Raw genomic sequence first — 20,339 nt, 5'->3', positions numbered from 1 at the left:
CCTGCTCTGATCAACAGCTGGGAGCCCTGCTGGTGCAGTGATTACCCAGTGGGCTGCTAACCCCAGGGTCAGCTGTTTGAAACCACCAGCCGATCCTCAGGAGAAGGACAGGGCTTTCATAGAGAGTGGTCGTCTCAGAAGCCCATGCGGGCTGGTCCACCCGGTCCTGGAGGGTCACTCTGATGGCGGGGAGTGTGATGAGTCCATCTCACCACAGTGGGTCCATCTGTCCGGTTCGTTCAGACTCTGACTGTGAATGTGTCCGAGGGAAGGGCTGAAGGGCAGAGTGGCGTGGACCACAGGTCAGCCTCTGCTTCGGTGGTGACGAGTAAGGGACTAGATCCTCTTGGAGAGGACAGATGAGCCAGCTGAGAGACGGGACAGGCAGAGGGAAGCCAAGGAGACAGAAAGCAGACCAGGCAATCCCAGAAGATGCCTTTCAGATGGGATGAGTCTTGTCACGGCAAAGTACCCTAAAGCTTCCCACTCCTGGGGGATGTTACGGACAGAGGAGAGCTGCCCACTGCCTCTCGCAGCCGCCACCATTGCAGGAGCAGGCAGCCTCTCCTTTCTCCCGAGGAGCGAGGCCTGAACCACCAGCCTTGTGGTCAGCAGGACAGTCCTCACCCAGAGCACCCCCAGGAACCAGCCACCACAGCTCACTGCCTCGAGTCTATCCTGACTTAGAGTGACGAAAGCACAGGGGGGTAGTGTCTCCCGTGGATTTCTGAGACAGTAACACCCATGGGAGCATACAGCCTCACCCTTCTTCCGAGGAGCAGCTGGTGGGGCAGAAACCCTGAGAGCTGCCAGCTGAGTCTGAAGGTGACGATGTGACAGGGAAGACAGCAGACTCACAGTGGCTGAGCATTACCCTACTTGCGCCACTCTGTGCTGGAAAGGACCAGAAGTGACGGACGCAGGCAGTCCATTAAGCATGTGCCCTTCCTGCCAGGGTCCCTGAGTCTCTTCTGAGGAGACAGCTGGGTAATTAACCCCACACTGTCCCCCCAACACCCTGTGCAGCCTCACCAAATCCCTCTGGCCGGGCTGTCTGTGTCCTAGCCTGCTCTGCTTTGGGGCAAACCCCAGAGAGCACACGATCCCCTTTGCGAGTCTCAGACCACAGCACAGGGTCAGCAGTCCCCTGTGAACGGACTCACACAGAGGGGCCTGACCTGTGGGCACAGTGCCCCTCTGACACCCTGGCACACACAGGCCCTCCTGGTCCACGTCCACTTGATGACAACTAGTCTTACCAGGTGGCGACCAAACGCCAGCACCAACGACCAACAAGCGCATAGTGGGTCCGCACCACCACGGCAGAGCCCCAGACATGTCAAACGCCAGCACCAACGACCAACAAGCGCATAGTGGGTCCGCACCACCACGGCAGAGCCCCAGACATGTCAAACGCCAGCACCAACGACCAACAAGCGCATAGTGGGTCCGCACCACCACGGCAGAGCCCCAGACATGTCAGCTTGGTCCTTGGTAGTTTTCCCATTTTTTTGTTTTTCCTTTTCTCACAGCTAGGCTTTTGAATCCGTGTCCAGAGCAGGTTCATTTGAGGGGCTTCAGGGCGTTTGTGGGAAAATTCCGCTTTCTCTTCAGGCTTCTTTCCCAAGGCCACAGTGAAGCCACCTGGCTACTCTGTATCTCTAGGCTTCTCTCTCTCTCTCTCTCTCTCCCTCTCCCCCTTCCCTCCCCCCTCACTTCCCCTTCCAACCCCAGGCTCCCCGCTGTCTACTGAGGACATGGGATCATTTATCCTGAAGTGCCCTGTTGCCTGCACACACCTCACTGCATCTCCACGGTGTGGTCCAGCTTGCTCTCCTGTGCCCTGTACTTCCAGCAAACCCATCCACAGAGATGGAAGCGGGACCCCTTCCCGGGGAATCCTGGGTCTGGCAAGGGTCCTTCCTGGGGCCCCGAAGGTCTGTCAGGAGGCCGGGCCCCAGGGCTGCTGGGAGGGAGTGGCCATCGGAGTTGGGCCTTGTTGACATCTGTGCAGACACAGGGCCCCTCTGGGTGATGGCCCGTACAGCTGGCGGAGAGTACAGAGCAGAGCTGCCCGCAGGGTTTCTGGGGAGCAGCCTGCGCACCTCTAATTCCCCATTCCCCTTTCTCCTTCCACAGAGACGTTTCCCCGCGGGTTACCAGGCTCCCCTCCATGCAGTCGGACAGGGCCAGAAGTGATGGTTTCAAAACAATAAGCAAACAGTCTTCAGGGACAGCCTCCAGCCAGGGTGGTTCTTTAGCGCTGGGGTAGCCGTGCGTCCCTCGATGACGTTCCTCCGTCCGAGTCAGTGTCTTTATCCTTTACAAGCCACTCACAGAGTGTGTGTGTGTGTGTGTGGGGGGGGTGTTCTCAGGTCTGAGGGAGGCCGCTTTGAAATGTAGGTAAGCTTCCTTTGGGGGGATTTTCTTTCTGTGCTCTATTCCATCGTGCCAAGGTGTTTATTGAGATTCAGAATGCTGCTGGGTTCCTCTCTGCCTCCTGCCGCTTGGCATCCTTTCTCATCTGGCTGGATGGGTTCTGGGTCGGCTCCCATTTCGCCACCTCCGTCTCGGAGGGTGTCTGTGTGCACCGAGTTACCCTCTTTTTCCTCTTATTGCTAATACGCCCTGCATTCTCTCAGTCCACTGCAAGCCCTTCCTTTTGCCTGAGTTTTTCCCGCTCTGGTGTCTGCATTAATTGTATGGTGACTACCATGCTCATGGGGGACAGGAGCCCATGTTGAAGCTGTTCGTCAAGGTCCTACCAGACCCCTAACTCCAACCCTCTGCCACCGAGTTGATTCTGAGCCACAACGACCCCTTGGAGTACAACTGTGCCGGGCTTTCCCGAGGCTGCAAATCGCTACACACACAGGCAGTCTCACCGTCCTCCCATTGGGGCGGCTGGTGGGTTAGAACTGCCAGCCTTCTGAGTAGCCCAATGCTTAATCCACTGAGCCACCAAGGTTCCTTGTGGTATTTGTGGGCATGCCTCTGAGCCTTGACTCTATGACCGGTGGGAACATTGCCCTGTTCATTGCCAATGGGATGCTTTGATGGCCGGGGGCAGGGTTGGGGGACGGGGGAGGGGTGTCTGTTAGGTTCTGGGACTGGATGCCAATCATTCTCCTGTTACTGGAGTTTAGAGGGAATGGGAATTAGGAGAGGGTGGCCAGGGATAGAGGTCCTAATTTCTCATCTCTAGTCCTGTGCCTCCCAGCCACACGTGCGTTCATTCACGCCTTTGTACCCCCACCTCTGCCCACAGAAACGGCAGGGCACTGCTGGGATTCCAGAGCCTAGATTGTGCCTTCGGCTGCCACTTCATCCCTTGGATCCATTTTCCCTGAGGCCGAGTGTCCATAGCCAAGTGCAGAGCCTGCGGGCGCTAGGTATTCAGTTCCACGGGTCACAGGCCCCTGCAGGGTCACCAGGTCATGGGCAGCACCGGGAGACCCTCTGTGCCCAGCTCTTCAGGTGACGGCCCTGCTTAGGTACCTGTGGCTGCCCTGATCGGTGAGTCAGTTCCCCATGTCCAGAGACAGAGTTATCTGAGCCGGTCATCAGAAATCCCTTTGTCACACGCACATGATGAGTTGTCTGAGGTCCATAGGCTGGGAAATTCAGAAACTCTGATCCCTGCAGAATTCCGCAGTGTGTCTAACAGAGCTGGCAGGCAGGCAGCATTTTGATGACAAAGTCTCAGATCTCCCCGCCAGTAGAAATTACAGGTTCCTCCCATCCATGAAATCTAATAAACTGATATGTCACCCAGCTGAACTGAGGGCTGGTTCCAGCCTGGGAAGATTTGGTGTGGATGATCAGATATCTGCTAGGGACTGTACAGGTGAAGAACCACCATCACAGTCATCACCACCACCATCATCTTCACATCACCTTTATTGTCATCGTTGTTACCACCCTCATTATCACCACCACCCCACCACCATGTCATCACCACCATCATCATCACACCTACCATCCTCATCAGCATCATGTCTAGTCGTCATCATCATCACCACCATCATCATCACCCCCTTCATCATTACCTTCATCACCATGACCCCCATACCACCATCATCACCACCACCATCATCACCATCATCATCATCACCACCACCATCATCATCATCACCACCACCACCATCATCACCACCACTACCACTCTCACCACCATCATCAACCCCTTCATCATTATCTTCATCACCATGACACCCAGCACCACCATCATCATCATCACCACCATCGTCATCACCACCACCATCATCATCATCACCACCACCACCATCATCACCACCACTACCACTCTCACCACCATCATCATCACCACCTTCATCATTATCTTTATCACCATGACCCCCAGCACCACCAGCACCACCACCATCACCATCACCAGCAGCATCATTATTTATGGGTCAGTCATGGGAATCATCCCAGTTTTTTCATCTGTACACTGGGGCAATGGGAAGAACTGTCCGTAGCTTGTGGTGAGGCTTGAGTGAGGTGAAGCAGAGGACAGAGCGGGCCTGGCACACAGAAGGTCTCGTTGGTTGGTTCCATTAGAGAGAAAAGGTAGGCATTGAAGCGGTGAGGTGTTTGCAAGACACATAGGTAGTGAGGAGAGTGTCCGGGTGCAAAGCCCGCTCTTCCAGTCTCGGTCCTCCTCTAGTGCCCACCACTAGCCTCCCATGCCCTGGCTGTCCACTGGAGCTCCTTTGACATCATTGCTTGTGTTGTTGCTTTCGTTTTCAGAGGAGGCAGCTGGAACTCAGAGAGGCCAGTGGTGTCCAGGACAGGAGACTCCCCACGAGAGCTGGTCTTCCTGGACCTCACAGCTCTGCTCCCATATGCTGCGCAGCGCTAGTGTTCCAGGCCCCAAACCCACTGGGAACTGACCCAGACTGCTCACTCTGAGTCCCTCTGACCATGCTACTCTAGAGATCCAGAGCTTAGTGCCAGATGGTGGCCATGGACCAGGAGACTGGCACCATGTGTTGGTCACTGCACGTGCTCTGAAAGAATCAAAGACAGTGGCAGTCATCGGGTGGCCTGTCAGGCCACGTGTGCAGAAGGGAGAAGGCCTGTGGCAGGCATGCCCTGTGCCAAGTGGGCCCCATGGTGACAGGGGAAGATAAAAAGGCTCGCTTAGCCAGAGTGTGGCATGGCCACAGCTGCATGACTCTAGGAGGCTGACAGCAGGTCATCAGCCTGTTTTCCACACTGGGCGGGGGAGCCTGTGGTCTGGACACAGCCCCATGGGCAGGGTCCAGGGGTGACACACGGGTGTCTCATCGGCAGCTGAAGTAAAGGTGACACACAAGGGGATTTCCACTAAGAGACAAGGCCACAGGAAGGGACTGTGCACCTACCATGGCTGCTGGTGCTGCTAGACACAGGCCTTGGCATGCCAACACCACAGAGGGGCATGGGAGACCCCGGGGCCAGGACCAACAGAGGGCCAGCAGCCCTCCAGCAACACCCACTTAACTGAAAGGAACAGACTGCAATGGCCCCAAATCTCTGGATCTCTGGTCCTGTGCTCTGTCCAGCTCTCCCCACTGCCCACTGTGCCTGTGGCTTGTCAGAGCACAGCAGGACATGGTGGTCAGCGACAGATGACTGATGTATAATGTAGAGATGTGTCCACGCTGCCCTCTTCCCAGAAAGCCACCCCCAGGCCTGGGCAGCAGGGAGGGTAGTGGCTTGCATTATGGGACTCAGGGGCCAGGGTGACTGCATGGCAGAGCTGGGGAACTTGTAAAATAAGATGAATCATCAAGCCCCCCCCACCACCACCACCACGCTGCAAGGGACTCCATGTGTTACTAGGGACAGCAGCCCCTGCCAGTGACCATGCTGGCAGTCACATGGGCCCCAGATGGTGGCTGTGGCCCGAAGGCACAGAGAGGTGAGCCAGCCCAGAGCCGAGGCTGCCCACTGTGCCCAGCACTAGGCTGGATGGGAGCCACTGTCTGCAGGGCTGGAGGCTGGCGGCCCCTCCCAGAAGCTTCTGGAATGGCATTTCCTGCTAACCTGTTTATGATCTCAGATGGAGACACGGGCCCATTTGTCACATTGATAGGGAGGCTGGAGGACACATCAATGGGAGATCAAGACGTTTAAATATTTCAGCAGGATGAACATAGCCACTCACGTGTGAGCCCAGGGCTGTGCACTGCGGGATTTTCAAGATCATCTTGTCCCCACACAGTTGCGGGGTCCACATCCCTGATCTCTCCTGCAGACCCGCACCTGCCCTCCACGTTCAGGGGCACCATCATGCTGGACCACCTCAGTGGACTTTTCCTAGGATAGGTGCTCTCCTCGGGGCGCTGCCCTGCTTCCTGCCTGCCCAGCTCCACCTTCAGTCAGTTTCTCTTCTGCTCGTATACTCTCTCACACTCATCCTCACACACTCACACCCTTACTCACCCTCCCTCACACACACCCTCACACGCTCACACTCATGCTCATATGCACACACTCTCACATGTACACCTTCACCCTCACACCCCCCACATTCTCGCTCTCATACTCATGCTCACACATTCACACACTCACTCTCACATTCTCACTCACTCTCACACTCATGTTCATACACACTCACACACCCATGCTCACCCATGCTCACGCTCACACACACCCTCACACACATGCTCACACTCTCATGCTCACACACTCACTACCTCACACACATACTATCACATTGTCACTCACTCACACACTATCACACTCATGCTCATACACACACACTCGCTCTCACTCACACTTATTCTCACTCACACTCTCATGCATTATCACACTCACACCCTCACTCTCTCACACATTATCGCACTCACACACATTCTCTCAGACTCTGCCCTCAGGACTAGTCTTCCTTTTCTACCCAGTGTGATTGTGCAGTGGTGTGTGTGTGTGTGTGTGTGTGTGTGTGCGCGCGCGTGTGTGTGCGTGCTAATAAGCAAAGACCCTGAGCAAACCCCAGTACGGAAAGTCTCTCCTGCTGCATCAGCTATGCCCTGGACACCTGCCTCGTGTGGCCAGCTGTGGCCTGCTGCAGGCTGGGCGGGTGGTCTCCTCGTGGGGGATAGGACCCCTGTGCCTATGGAAGACACAGCCCCCTGAACACACTGGGGATGAGGAGGTGCTCGAAAGGATAGGACAGAGAGGAGGAAGCTAGGGACCCTTCAGAGCTGGACAGTCCAGACATCTCCACAAGGATCTTCCAAAAGAGGCCTGGGGTAAGGGCTGCCCCTGGGTGGGTTGGCCCTAGGACTGAGGTCTGCAGCTCTGGGGACACCCCCACACCTGCCCCGGGTGGCAGAAGGGACAGCACCCTGGCACTCCCCCGGAATATCCAGGCCAGAGAGGGCTCCCCTCTGCTTAGCGTGCCCTCGGGGAGGCTCCTTGCACCTCGACAACACCTTGGAGCTGGTTTAATTAAAGGTCTCGGTAATTACTTTCTGCTCTAGGCCTGGGACTTGCTCCACCAGAAGAATTATAAAAATAGACCCAGCCTTTGATGGACTCTCATGAAACCCAGCGCCTGGCAGGTGGAAGGCACTCAGTGATCCGAGACAGAATGTTGGTGGAATGAGATATGATGCGGGACCTCCCCAGCACTTGGGCTCTGGGAATCTTATTCTACGCTGCAGCAGGGCAAGCCTTGTTTGCACACCTCGACGTTTAGCTGATAGAAACGCATCACAGAGAAATTCTAATGGTTGTACCCTCTGGAACGTTACCCAAATGCAGACCCACGGGTAGCGACTTTCTTCCCCACATTCCGTGTCACCTCACTGCACTGAGCGGGAACACCCTCCTGAAATAGTCCGTCTATAAATATGAGCCCTAGTGTGCTGAGCAAGCACCTTCTCCTGGCAGGGCCTGCCCTCGGTGTGAGTGGGGTGGGTGTCCGCTCCACAGCCCCTGGCACGGGGAACCCCGGCCAGACAGCATGTCATGCCATACTCTCATGCCCCGATGCCGGCCGCCAGGGTACTTTCCCAATGCCGGGACAGACGGCATGACAGGGACACTGGGTAAGTGGCAGGTGTCGGGTGGGTGGGCCACCTGGTCCTGCCACTCAGTGATTGAGTCTGACCTTGTACCAGCCCCACTCCCTCCTCACCTGCCCTCCTGACAGGAAGGGATGGAGGGCTCCCAGGTGGCCTGGGCCCCCTCTGAAGCCACACAGTCAGCTGGCTTCTTGATGCCCATCCCCCAGGTCACCTGCAGGGTAGAGGCTCAGCCTTGACCCCGCTGACCTTTTGGGGTGGGGTGATGAAATTTTGGGTGCATCTGCCTGTATGCGGGGCATCTGACACTTGTCTACAGGAAGACTTCTGTAGAGGAAGGGGTTTTTGAATAGCCACTGACCGTGGGACCCAGTGCTCGATGGAGGCTGGACTGTCTGGGCCAGAGAGGAGGCAGTGCCCAGTGCAGAGGCCTGAGAGGTCAATACTGGTCATGCCCCCAGGGGTCAGGGCTGACCATTTCATGGGTGGAATGGATGGCAAGTCAGGGCCAGTCAGGGGATCTGCTTCCAGAGTCATCTGAAAGCATAAGGAAGGTCAGCAATGTCCAGTTCTGTGAGGTCATAATGCCACAACGTGGCTGGTTAACAAAGGCCGCCTCTACCCTCCCTTCCAGAGAGGGTGCCCTGGTGGGATTGGCGAGCCTGAGGGGCCTTCCTTCCCAAGCTCCTCTTGTCTGTCTGATCTCACCATGCACAGGGAGGCTGATTCCCTGTCACTGGCACAGAGCTGCCCTCTGGGCACCCAAATCCACACCCCCCTGCACACTCACTCCCCCCATTGCCCGCTTAGTGCCTGGAGCTGTGTGCGGCCTCTGTGCTGGGGATGGCGGGGAGAGCATCTGTCCCAGGCTCCTCGTCTGTCTGGCTGATTCCCTGTCACTGGCACTTCCTTCTTGCCCCTGATCTGTGCCTCCCGGCATTTTCCACGCTGAACGCCCTCCTCCAGGAGATGCCAGGCATGTGCCCAGAAAGAGGCCACTGCCCGGCCACTCAGCCCACGCTGCCCTAGCCCTGCTGGCTGTGGCTCAGTCTCCATGACTCCAGGAACATGGGGGCCTGAAGGAGGGTCTGGGTCACCATCCCGGCAACCCCTCATGGGCACCTGACCCTCCCCCTCCCCTGCCCACTCCTGAGAACAGGGTGTGCAGGCAGGTGTGAGTCTCCAGATCCCCCTTGCCCGCCCCGCCCCTCCCCAGGCTTTACCCCAGGAGGCTTCACCCCAGGAGCGCCCCCTGGCACCAGGACACACCCCTGTGCTAACCTCCCTGTGGCCGCAGAGAATCGCTTCCCCCTGAGGAGCTCCCAGGTGGCGGGGAGGGAGGGTCACAGGCTGACTACTGAGGTGTGGTGACCTGGTCTGTTCCCTCGCAGGACTGAAGGCCATGAGAGCCCGGAGCCAGAAGCAGAGAGCGAGGATGGGGCTGTGGAGATGCCCCCAGCCCAGGTCCTGCTGCCCCTGGAGGAGAGGGTGACACGCTTCCGGGACATGCTCCTGGAGAGAGGGGTAAGGGACAGTCCAGGGCTCTGAGCATAGCGCTCACCTCCATCAGAGTTTCCCAGGCCAGCCAGGAAAGGGGCTCCTTCCCTTCCTTCTGTGAGAGGTTCCAGGCCGGAAGGGCCCAGCAAAGGGGCAAGGGCATGCTGGGGGACCCACTGTGTCCATGTGGTACAGCGTGAGCCTCCAGCGTGAGGCCATCCCCAGGAAGGGCCGAATGACAGTATTGTGCCCACCAACGCTCCCTTGGCAGGATCCACCTTGTCTGGAAGTGGGTGCTGGTGGTCAGAGGTGGTACTTTGCCAGGTGTGGGGCATGTGTATCCAGGACTCTGCGTGGCCCCATACTCCCATGCCAACTGAGAGGGTGACAGAGCCGGCATCCTTTTAGCTTACTTTGTGCCGGAAGCCGGCCAGGCCCACCGGGGACTGCTGAGTCCAGTGTGCAGGCCACTGGAGCAGCTGGGGACCAGCTTGACCCTCAGCCGTGCCAGGGCTGGTTTTGCCTCTGGCTCTACCTGGGACCTCCTGGTCCTGTGTGAGGGATCCCCTGAGCAGATGCTTAGTATTAGCTGGTCCCTGGAGGTGGGCTTACCTGCAACCTGATACCGGCTGACGGGGCCCGAGAAAAGAGAAAGGTTGGCAGGATCCCCTCCCCAGGCTAAACACACACCTTACACACCACACACCTAAGGGTCAAAGGCCAGGCCACAGTGCATTCATAGAAAAGGTCAAACTACACTCATGGAAATGAGACAAGGCCACCATGGGCCACAGGTCTCACCTGCAGCCCTGTGGAGGGTCTGGTGGAGGGCCCGGCAGGGCATCCTTTTCTGGTCCTGCACCTGTTCCCAACATCAGCTAGCCACCCATGGGCTCATGGGACCTCATGACTGGACCAGGGGCTTCCAGTCTGTTAAGAGAGTGTGTTCTGGAATATTCCACAGGGCCTGTGGGTTTAGGAAGGGGTGATGGCATTCTCTGCAGCGTGGGCAGGAGGCTTCAGGGGAAGTTTGTTTAGTTAGTTGGTTCACTCGCCTGTATTGCTGAGAGAAACCACCAGGGCTTCCTTGTAAGCCTGGTCTGTATGGGTAAGTTTAATGACCGGCACCTGGCCCGTGTAGTAAGAGCATGGGGACACTGCGCTGACGGTGGCCTCCTTGGGAGCCAGGGGCTCTCAGAACAGTGATGAGCAGGGTGGTGTGAAGGTGTGAGGATGGATGGACCCCCACAGACACACACACACACACACACACACTGTCCCCTGGACTCCGACAGCGACCTGGGAGCCATGACTGGCCTGGTCTGCCCCAGCCCCGGTGCACCAGACCTGAGAGCCCAGCATTCAGTTGCAGGACACAGGCAGGGCGGCCTGCTCCCCAGAACAGTGTTTTTTGGTGAAGTCGGAGAATGTCTTACCCGAGTCCATGCAGGAAGGGGCATCCCTGGGTCTGGCCTTATCCGTTTTCCCTGGCCATCCAGGTCCTGGCCCTCCTGAGACAGAGGCTTTAAAAAGACCTGCAGTAGCCTGGGGGTGGGGGTGGGGTTCTCACCGGGTCAGCCACCCTTCTTGTTCCCCTGCTCCTTGATCCTGACCGGGATGCCCCAGTGCCTAGTGGCAGTGAGCTCAGTATTGATGACGTCCAGCCTCAGGACTGGAGGTGCCACCGGTTGGCAGAGAGAAGCCAGGAGGGCACGGCCAGTGGCAGGAGTACACCCAGGCCCAGAGCGTAGCATCTAGCACTGGTCTCCAGGAAAGAGACCGGATCCCTGGGCTGGACCAGGGCTGTACAAAGCACCCGGAGTGCCTGGTAGCTCTAAAACAAGACCATGAGGACTGTGGCAGGGTTCCGGGCCACGAGAGAGCCGCCTAGAGTCAGAGCTGGGGGCCTTTGCACAACGACCTGAGTGAGCAAGCAATGGACGGCACCCACACTCTCCAGGTGCCTGGGGCCCTTCCTGATAGCTGTGAGTAGGTGGATGTGGAAGAAGGGCCACCGCCCACTAGAAGGGTCGTTGTCATTCCTGTGGACCCCATGCTCTCCGGGGATCAGAGCTCCCCACTCCCAGCGTGTGAACTGAGCACAGCAACACCCTTTCTGTGAGTGAGGTGTCGGGCAGGTCGCTGTCCACAGCACCAGGTCCTACTGATCACCTGCACCTTGGTATGAGGGCATGCAAACTGTTCCCCACCTCTGGAAGGCCCCCTCCCCAACCCACAGTCCCTGAGTCAGAAAGCAGTAGAGATCAGGGGAAACCCACAAGCCAGTCCCGACTTGTCTACAGAACAGCTGACCCTTCATTGCCAAGGGCGTCAGAGACAAGGGCAATCTGATCAAGGGTCACAGCCCAGCGAAACCCAAGGAAGCAGGGCCGGGGACTGCCACATGGTGTCCTGGATAGACTCTGGCCCCAAAAGGGGCTTCAGGGACCAGCTGGGATCTGAGGGAGACATCAGCTGTCCCATGGCCCCACTGAGGGACGCTGGCTTGGTGATCTGTGACAACATTCTCTAAGCCCTTGTGGTTTTCCTTCAAACCCCAAATGCTGGTTAAATAAAAACCATCTGTTTGGATGAGTGACGTTCCCCCACCATGCTTAACCGTTGATTAGAAATCAAGGGAAATTATGCTAAACCAGCCTGTTTGCAAGGCATTGCCCTCTGGTATGACCTGCCGGGTTCCAAATTTGATTTTTGAGAGTTCATTTCTCCTCCGAGCGGGAGCGCCCTCAAGCGCCCCTCCTCCACAGGCAGAAGCAGGACCTGGGAGCAGGGGCACAGGCCAGGGGCCAGGGGCACGTGAGTTTGGAAATAGATTTCCGAAGGCTGTGAATTTCAATTCTCGTTGGGTGCTTGAGGTGTGTGTGTAACCCTGCATGGGTTCATTATTGATCTCTGCTGCTGGGTTCTTTATTGATCATTTCGCCACCTCTCCGGGCTCAGCCACAGGTGCTAGCTAACACGGCTCCTCTCTCTTCAGGTGTCTGCATTTTCCACCTGGGAGAAGGAACTGCACAAGATCGTGTTTGACCCCCGCTACCTGCTGCTCAACTCGGAGGAGCGGAAGCAGGTACGAACAGGGAGCAGGTGTGTGGCTGCGGACGGGGTTGGTGGATGGTGAGCCGTGGACTGGATGGTGGATCATGGACAGGGGATGGTGGACGCGGCTCTGCGATGGCTCTCCTGCCCAGATGGCAGGAGCCTTTCTGCTACTGACCGGGGCCGGCTGCCATCTTGTACAGCCTTGGGTTGGAGGGGCTGCAGGGTTTGCACCCCAGCTTCTGAGCAGGTACATGAACAGCTTTTTGCTCCCTCGGTGAGTCTGGGGCTGGGCAAGAACTGGGGGCTTCTGAGGCTGCCATCCTCCTCCTCCTCAGCCCAGCACTTACCCCACTTCTCTAGGACTGCGGTTCCTGTACCGAAGGAGGGTGGCCCTGGTTTTCCTGTCTGAATCACCTCTGGCCATGATCCCCAACACGAGCAGTTCTCAACCTGTGCGTCATGAGCCGTGTGGGGGGGTCTAACAACCCTTTCACAGGGGTCGCCCGATTCATCACAGTAGCAAAATGACAGTTATGAAGTAACCATAATGTTATGGTTGGGGGTCACCACACCATGAGGAACTGTACGAAAGGGTCACGGCATCAGGAAGGTTGAGAGCCACTGCCATGCACACTTTCGGAAATGAAAATGTGGGTCATCCCTGACTGACTGAGGACACACCCACAAGGGCCCAAGCCACGAGGGCCCATACCCACGGGCTGTGGTAGCTGGCTTCATCAACAATGGAGACCCGTGGCCCAGTGGTTAAAGATTGAGTTGCTAACCATAAGATTAATAGTTCAAAACCAGCAGCCGCTCCATGGGAGAAGATGGGACTATCTACTCCTGTACAGAGTTACAGCCTCAGATACTCATCCTCGCGGTTCTACCCTGTCCTGCAGGGCGGCTGAGTCGGCATCCACCCAATGGCAGTGAGGTTTTGGATCGTTCATAACAAGCACACAGTAATATACATCTCTGCATTTCCACATGATGTTTCTAACTCAAAACAAACAAAGACTGAATTTGTAAACACACTAAGACAACACACACTGAGAAAAGAGTTGCATCAGCACTGACTCACAACAAGGAGCATTAACTGTGCTCGGAATGGCCAGGTTATGAACAGGCAGGTCTTCCAGCCACAGAGAGACAGGGATGGCTGGAGAAGAATTCCAGAGTATCTACGGGTGGGTGTCCCATAGCTGATGTCATAGTCTTCATCACTAATGGACGATCAGCGCTGTGCTCGCTGGGGTCGGCTGGGCAAGAGCCACCGTGGGCATCTGTTGTGTCCGTTGACAGGAGGCTTCTCCTCCCGGAGGACCCTGACCACATCCCCCCAAGCTGCCTCCAAGGAGGAGGACTGAGCAGACCTGGGCGGGACAGTCCTGCAAGCAGCTGGTTATGCTCTGCAGTCAAATGAGACAGCAGGGGACCATGCCCCCACCCCCCAGTGTCGAGGGAAGACCCCCTCCCCCCAAACAGCGAATCACCCAGGTCCTACAGCAGTGGGTATCCTGGAGGGCCCTCGGGGAAGAGATGACAGCAGATCCAGAGACGGCCTGAGAGTGACTGGTGTAGCCAGCTGGGGTCCAGTGGGCTGCAGCTACGGCCACGGCACCCAAGCACACGCAGCAGAGCACCATGAATTCCTGGGGGCCCGCATTGGGCTAGGGGTGACAGTGGAGTGCAGGCCTTGCTTCCGTGGTGCCTCGGGTGTTGGACATGGGCCTCCATTCTTGCGGTTCAGAGCTGAGAGGCTTAGCTGTCTGCACCCCAGGGATATCCTGCAGAGAAGACCACCTGAAGGGCTTCTGAGAGCCCTGCAGCTGAGCCGATGGCAGAGAGCAGAGGCGAAGACCACAGCCTGGCTGATGGCACGAGCATCCACAGACTCTTCTCTGAGTGGGTGGTGTCCCCGGGGGACCCCCTGCCTCAGAGTCTGGCTGCAGGAACACAGAGGGCCTCCCCATGCCCCATCCCTGCGCCTCTGGGGGCTGAGGAGCAGGAACTCAGAGGAGGGACTGCGGCTGCTAATCAGACCTGTTTCTATGGGAACAAATAGTATTTCATTTGGCTACCTCAGTGCGTGTCCTAATGAGATGGTGCCTGGTGGATCCTCTTAGAAAGGCCTGTCACGTCCCACTTTGGAGAAGCTGGTGCAATTCCTTAAATGGGAAACAACAAGGAGCTGCCACGTCCATTTCCACCGTACAGGAGCCAGAGGCCCAGCAGAACCTTCTGGGGAGTGCCGGCCTGCAGTACGCGGGGCTTCAGTGGGGATTGCTAGGGCACCAGGCCACCCACCCTGAGGTGGACCACAGCCCCGCACTGCCCACCCGGAGCACCAACTTAAATCACAGCCAAGGGACAGCTTTCGTGGCACCCTGCTGTGACGGTGGGGAGCCGAGTGTTGTGTTTCCTTGGTGTCTGGGCACACATTCGAATTCCAGTCCTGCATTTGTTCCTGCTCCTTCCCGCTGCTGCGTCTCCTCCCCAGGCTGCTGTCACTGAAATGGGCTTGGAAATCCTTTAGACGGAAGCTCAGCGAGCCACTTATACACCAAGAGTCTCTCTGCCTGCCCTTGGCCAGATCCCGACTCCTTCCACTTCGGGGAAGGTCAGAGACAGGCAATGTCCACAGTGGCTGGGCCGCCTGCCGATACTCCCTCTGTGGTCGCTGGATTGGTTGATGCAGATGAGTGCGTGCCGGCCTGTTGGCATCACAGTGGAGCCTTTGTATGTTTGCAGACAGTTATTAAAAGTGACTCCAGGCTTTGTGCCCAATGCCCTTGATGTGTGGAGGGCCCTGGGGAGGACACAGGCCCTGCCCCCTCCACTCGAGGCTGGCTGGCTGTGAGGGAGGAGTGGCCTCATGCTGGGGCCACGGATGCTCGCTCCCCCATGAGCAACGAGGGAAACTGCCCCTCGAACCACTATTGCTAAGAGACCCTTGCTCTGGGACTGATCTGGGTGCTGAGTGGCTTTACCAAGGAGAAATCCCGCACAGACTCTGCTGAGGGTCAGGGTTGTCTCTGCAGGCTGGGGAGAGGACAGTACCCTGCCAGCTTCCTGGTAGTCCCTCCTATCCCGACACACTGAGGGTCCCAGAGCCCCAGGCTGTCCTCGGAAGGGCCCCGTCTTGCACCCGAGAGCCCGCAGTGGTGGGCCAGGTCCTCAGGGTGCTTCCCTGGGCTGGACCACATGGAATCAGAGGGTCTGAGCACAGGGGGGCACATTAAGGTGACCATGCATCACTTACAGTGCTACCGGCCACCTGGGGATGAGGATGCGGCCAGGCATGCTGTCATATCACCACCGGACGTTAAAATGAGACTCCCACCCTCTTCACTGCCCCTACTCAGCAAGGGCCCCAAGGCCAGCCCTCAGTCTCCCACCAGGCTGGTCTGCGGTCTGACCTGGACGCATCCAGTGTGGGTCAAACACATTCAGCTTATGGGAGCGGGGCCGGTGACTGGAGGTCCAGTGACCGTTGCCTCCCCACCCGGGTAGGAAGGGCTCATTCCCCACGGCGCTTGGTGACCCTTCCTTTGTGTCTGTGTTTAAGATATTCGAGCAGTTTGTGAAGACCAGAATCAAGGAAGAATACAAGGAAAAGAAAAACAAGTTGCTGCTAGCCAAAGAGGGGTTCAGAAAACTTCTGGAGGAGTCTAAAGTGTCCCCCAGGTATGGAGAGAACTAGAGCAAGGGGTCTGGAGGTGGGGTTTAGCTCATCATGACACGGGGGCACTCGGCTCAGCACGTTTACGGAACCCAGCTATTCACAGGTGTCAGAAGGACCCCTCCTTAGTAGGACCTGACTGGGGGGGGGCCTGCTTGTCCCTGGGACTCGCCAAATCCTGAGCTCCAGCCTCTCACAGGGGTTCTGTTGGTTCATTGAGTGGCCCCTAATCACTGTTCCCTACCCATGTATGCATTGGACAACTAACCCCAATGTCATCAGTTCGAAGCCACCAGGTGCTCCTCGGGACAAAGACAAGACTCTTCACTCCCACAGAGTTCCAGTCTGCACACCCACAGGGGCAATTCTGCCCTGTCCCCCGGCACCACCCCGAGGGCAAGGAGTTTGGTTGGGGTTTTCATGTTGTCAGTCACCCTGACTCGAGGCCAATGGAGTGACCTGATTGACAGGTTGCTCCCCGTAAGGTGGGTCTCATCTCTGATCCCATGACCCCTGACTGAAAAGGCCAGAGAGACTGCAACCTTCTCACAGAGCCAGCCTGAGGCCCTGCTTCCAAGGTTTGGGGCAGAATTCTATACACAGGGACATTTGGAGAGAGCCGAATGGGTTGCCCAAACTTACCTATAACAATCAGACCCAAATCTCATGACACACAACAAACCGATAGGAAAATACGAGGTAGAATTGGGGAAAATGCTTAACTACCTTGTTTAATTAGCTCTAATTGATGTTTTAAATAATGGAAGCACACTGCTTTCCGAATGTGAGACCCAGAACATTTGTGAGTATAAAATGATTGCGTGCAGCGTGTTTTCATACAAGGCGGGGCTTGCAGCACTCTTTCGCAAATGGCCATCAATCGGCAGTGCGCTAACGCAGACATAAGCTCCCATTACTCAGCAGTTAATCCACAAAGCCAACAATTCGTCCACTTAGGGTTGGTGACGTAGCCCTGATGGAATGTGTCCCACTGTTCAGAGGCGAGCTGCTCCCAGGAGGACCACCAGGCTCTGGTGGCTCGTCCCCCCTGGAGAACATGACCTAGAGGTGCACGGGGAGGGGTACCTTATGGGGTGCGATCGTTTGTGGTAGGTACACTTGCAGCCACGGCACAAGGCTGGGTCTCTCCACGGCTCAGGGCCATGAGCCACCATCTCCTCACCCCCTTTCTCTGGGGGACACCCTTGCAGAGAAGCTGCCTGTGCTGCCTCAGGGTTTAGGTTCTGCCCCAGACATACCAGGCAGTGGTGGCACCCAGTATCCTGGACTCTGGCTTACCCAGCACAGGAGCTGGGTTATGGAAAGGAGGCAGGCAGGCAGGGAGGGGAGAGGGGAAGGGGAAGAAGGATGGAGGGGGGGGTGAGGGAGTAGAGGGAGGATGGAGAGAGGCAGGCAAGAGTAAGGAGGGGGAGAGGAGGAGAGGGGAAGGGGAAAGAACAAAGGAAGGAGGGCGGGGTGGAAGGGGGACCTTTGTAGGGCTGAAGGAGGAGGAAGAAGGGGCTGCGGGGAGAAGGGAGAAGGATGGAGGAAGGAGAGAGAGGGAGGAGGGGTCCCTCTCCCACAGAGCCTCACCATGTGCAGAGTGGCTAGCTGAAGGTCCTAGAGGCCCCCTGTGTAGCTGGCATGGGGGTAGAATCTCCTCCGCTGGGCTGGCCCCGTCAGTACCGCCTGGGGCTCCCCGAAAGGAACATATGACGCGGCCATTGGCCCTGAACACATGGTGAAATGCCCATGGTGCCATGCAGAGAGCTTTGAAACTAGGAATGGAGGGAGCAACGAGTTTCCAGAGAAAGGGGTTCTATGAGCCAGCTTCCCACAGGCCGGTCAACCCTGGGAGCCCATCTGTCTGCACACACCAGATGCCCAGGCTGACCCCGGATTCCAGGTCACACTGGAGAGAATGGGACAAGGAAGGGGGCCTGGGCTTGTGAAGTTCCATTCAACACTGTGTCTGCCCAGAGCTGCTCGGAGTTGCCCTGGACTGGACTATGCTATGCTGTGCTGGGCTATGTTATGCTTGGCTGTGCTTTGCTGGGCTGTGCTGGACTGGACTGTGCTGGGCTGGGCTGTGCTGGGCTGTGCTGGGCTGTGCTGGACTGGGCTGTGCTGTGCTGGGCTGGACTGGACTGTGCTGGACTGGGCTGGGCTGGACTGGGCTGGGCTGGACTGGGCTGTGCTGTGCTGTGCTGGACTGGACTGGACTGGACTGGGCTGTGCTGTGCTGTGCTGTGCTGTGCTGTGCTGTGCTGGGCTGTGCTGGACTGGGCTGTGCTGGGCTGGGCTGGACTGGACTGTGCTGGGCTGTGCTGTGCTGGGCTGTGCTGGTCTGGACTGTGCTGGGCTGTGCTGGACTGGGCTGTGCTGTGCTGGGCTGGACTGGACTGTGCTGGACTGGGCTGGGCTGGGCTGGGCTGGACTGGGTTGTGCTGTGCTGTGCTGGACTGGACTGGACTGGACTGGGCTGTGCTGTGCTGTGCTGGGCTGTGCTGGACTGGGCTGTGCTGGGCTGGGCTGCACTGGGCTGTGCTGGACTGGACTGTGCTGGGCTGTGCTGGACTGGACTGTGCTGTGCTGTTCTGGACTGGGCTGTGCTGTGTTGTGCTGGACTGGGCTGTGCTGGACTGGACTGTGCTGTGCTGTTCTGGACTGGACTGGGCTGTGCTGTGCTGGGCTGGACTGGACTGTGCTGGACTGGGCTGGGCTGTGCTGGACTGGGCTGGGCTGGGCTGCGCTGGGCTAGACTGGACTGTGCTGGGCTGTGCTGGACTGGGCTGTGCTGGGCTGTGCTGGACTGGACTGTGCTGGACTGGGCTGGGCTGGGCTGGACTGGGCTGGGCTGTGCTGGGCTGGACTGGGCTGGACTGTGCTGGGCTGGGCTGGACTGGGCTGGGCTGGGCTGGACTGGGCTGTGCTGTGCTGGACCGGGGTTAACTGGGCTCCCTGGGCTCCATCAGTGTGGAGGAGGTGCTGACCTAGTCCGATGGTTGGCGCCCTCTTTGCGGAACAGGAAAGATAGAGAAGCTTCCCTTCCTCTTTCTCGTGGGGAGAGGGAGTTAGGTGAGAACAGCTGGACCTCGAGGGTTAGTGAGATGATCTGAGCGCAAAGGCTGGGGAATCAAGAGACCAGCCCCTGAGATCTGGTGGTTTCACCAAAGACGGCGTGCTGGTCGACACTGCGAGTCCTGGGCATATACCACTGTGGCCACTGCGGGAAGGGCCTGGTGTCTGCAAAGACCAGGCACAGGGGTGGGAGGTCAGGTGGAAGAGGAGACGAGGACAGTCTTGTCCCCAGGTCTGCGTGATGCAGGGAGGAGGGGTGTCTGTAGGCTGGGTCAGGAGCCCATCGGTCCTAGCAGCGGGAGTGAGACCCAGTGTGGAAGCAGGGATCATAGGAGGCGACCCCGTGCAGCTCACCTGAGCCTTGTGTGGCCACGGCCCCTCTGCCTCCCCCAGCAGCTCAGAGGGTAGAAGGGCCTGGTGCTTCTGGGCCAGCTCTGGTGTGCAGAGCCTGAGGAGGGCCGGCCTCCCCCTCAGGGACATGTCTCAGCAAAGCGTCTTGCTTTGCAGAACCACCTTCAAGGAGTTTGCCGAGAAGTATGGCCGGGACCAGAGGTTTCGGCTTGTGCAGAAGAGGAAGGACCAGGAGCAGTTTTTCAACCAGTTCATACAGATTCTGAAGAAACGGGACAAAGAAAACAGACTGAGGCTGCGGAGGATGAGATGAGCGTGCGGGCCCCCGCCGCTGCCCCCGTCCCCACCCCCATCCCCACAGGGCCCTCGGCCCGGACAGTCCGATTACTGTTTCATATTGAAGCTCTCTTTGTACAGCGTTCAGAGTCTGACGCATTCCTAATTGCTATGATACGTCACTCCCTTAATTGTTTTAATTATGCAAATCACATGTAATATACACAAATGATACATCCACAGCAGGTTTGTAATTAAGCACCCGCTGACTTCCATGATAACATTGCCGGGGATTTCCCACCGTGCCCCCTCTCTGAGGTCTTGGGAGTCACTCTATCCAACAGCAGTTCTGGGGCGTGGAGGAGCGTGCC

The 20,339-nt window shown here is 57.6% G+C and overlaps 1 protein-coding gene across 1 annotated transcript in view; it reads left to right on the top strand.

Moving 5' to 3' along the window:
- Positions 1 to 20,005, top strand: part of TCERG1L (transcription elongation regulator 1 like) — a 142,465-nt gene extending 122,460 nt beyond the window's left edge. The window contains exons 9-12 of the mRNA XM_075534820.1: positions 9,410 to 9,542; positions 12,514 to 12,603; positions 16,147 to 16,265; positions 19,849 to 20,005. Coding sequence (XP_075390935.1) covers positions 9,410 to 9,542; positions 12,514 to 12,603; positions 16,147 to 16,265; positions 19,849 to 20,005 — 499 coding nt within the window. The remainder of the gene's footprint in view (positions 1 to 9,409; positions 9,543 to 12,513; positions 12,604 to 16,146; positions 16,266 to 19,848) is intronic.
- The last annotated feature ends 334 nt before the right edge of the window (positions 20,006 to 20,339 follow it).

This window comes from Tenrec ecaudatus, chromosome 16 (genome assembly GCF_050624435.1).
Source record: "Tenrec ecaudatus isolate mTenEca1 chromosome 16, mTenEca1.hap1, whole genome shotgun sequence".
Classification (NCBI taxonomy): Eukaryota; Metazoa; Chordata; class Mammalia; order Afrosoricida; family Tenrecidae; genus Tenrec; species Tenrec ecaudatus.
This window is presented reverse-complemented; position numbering and strand designations above follow the sequence as displayed.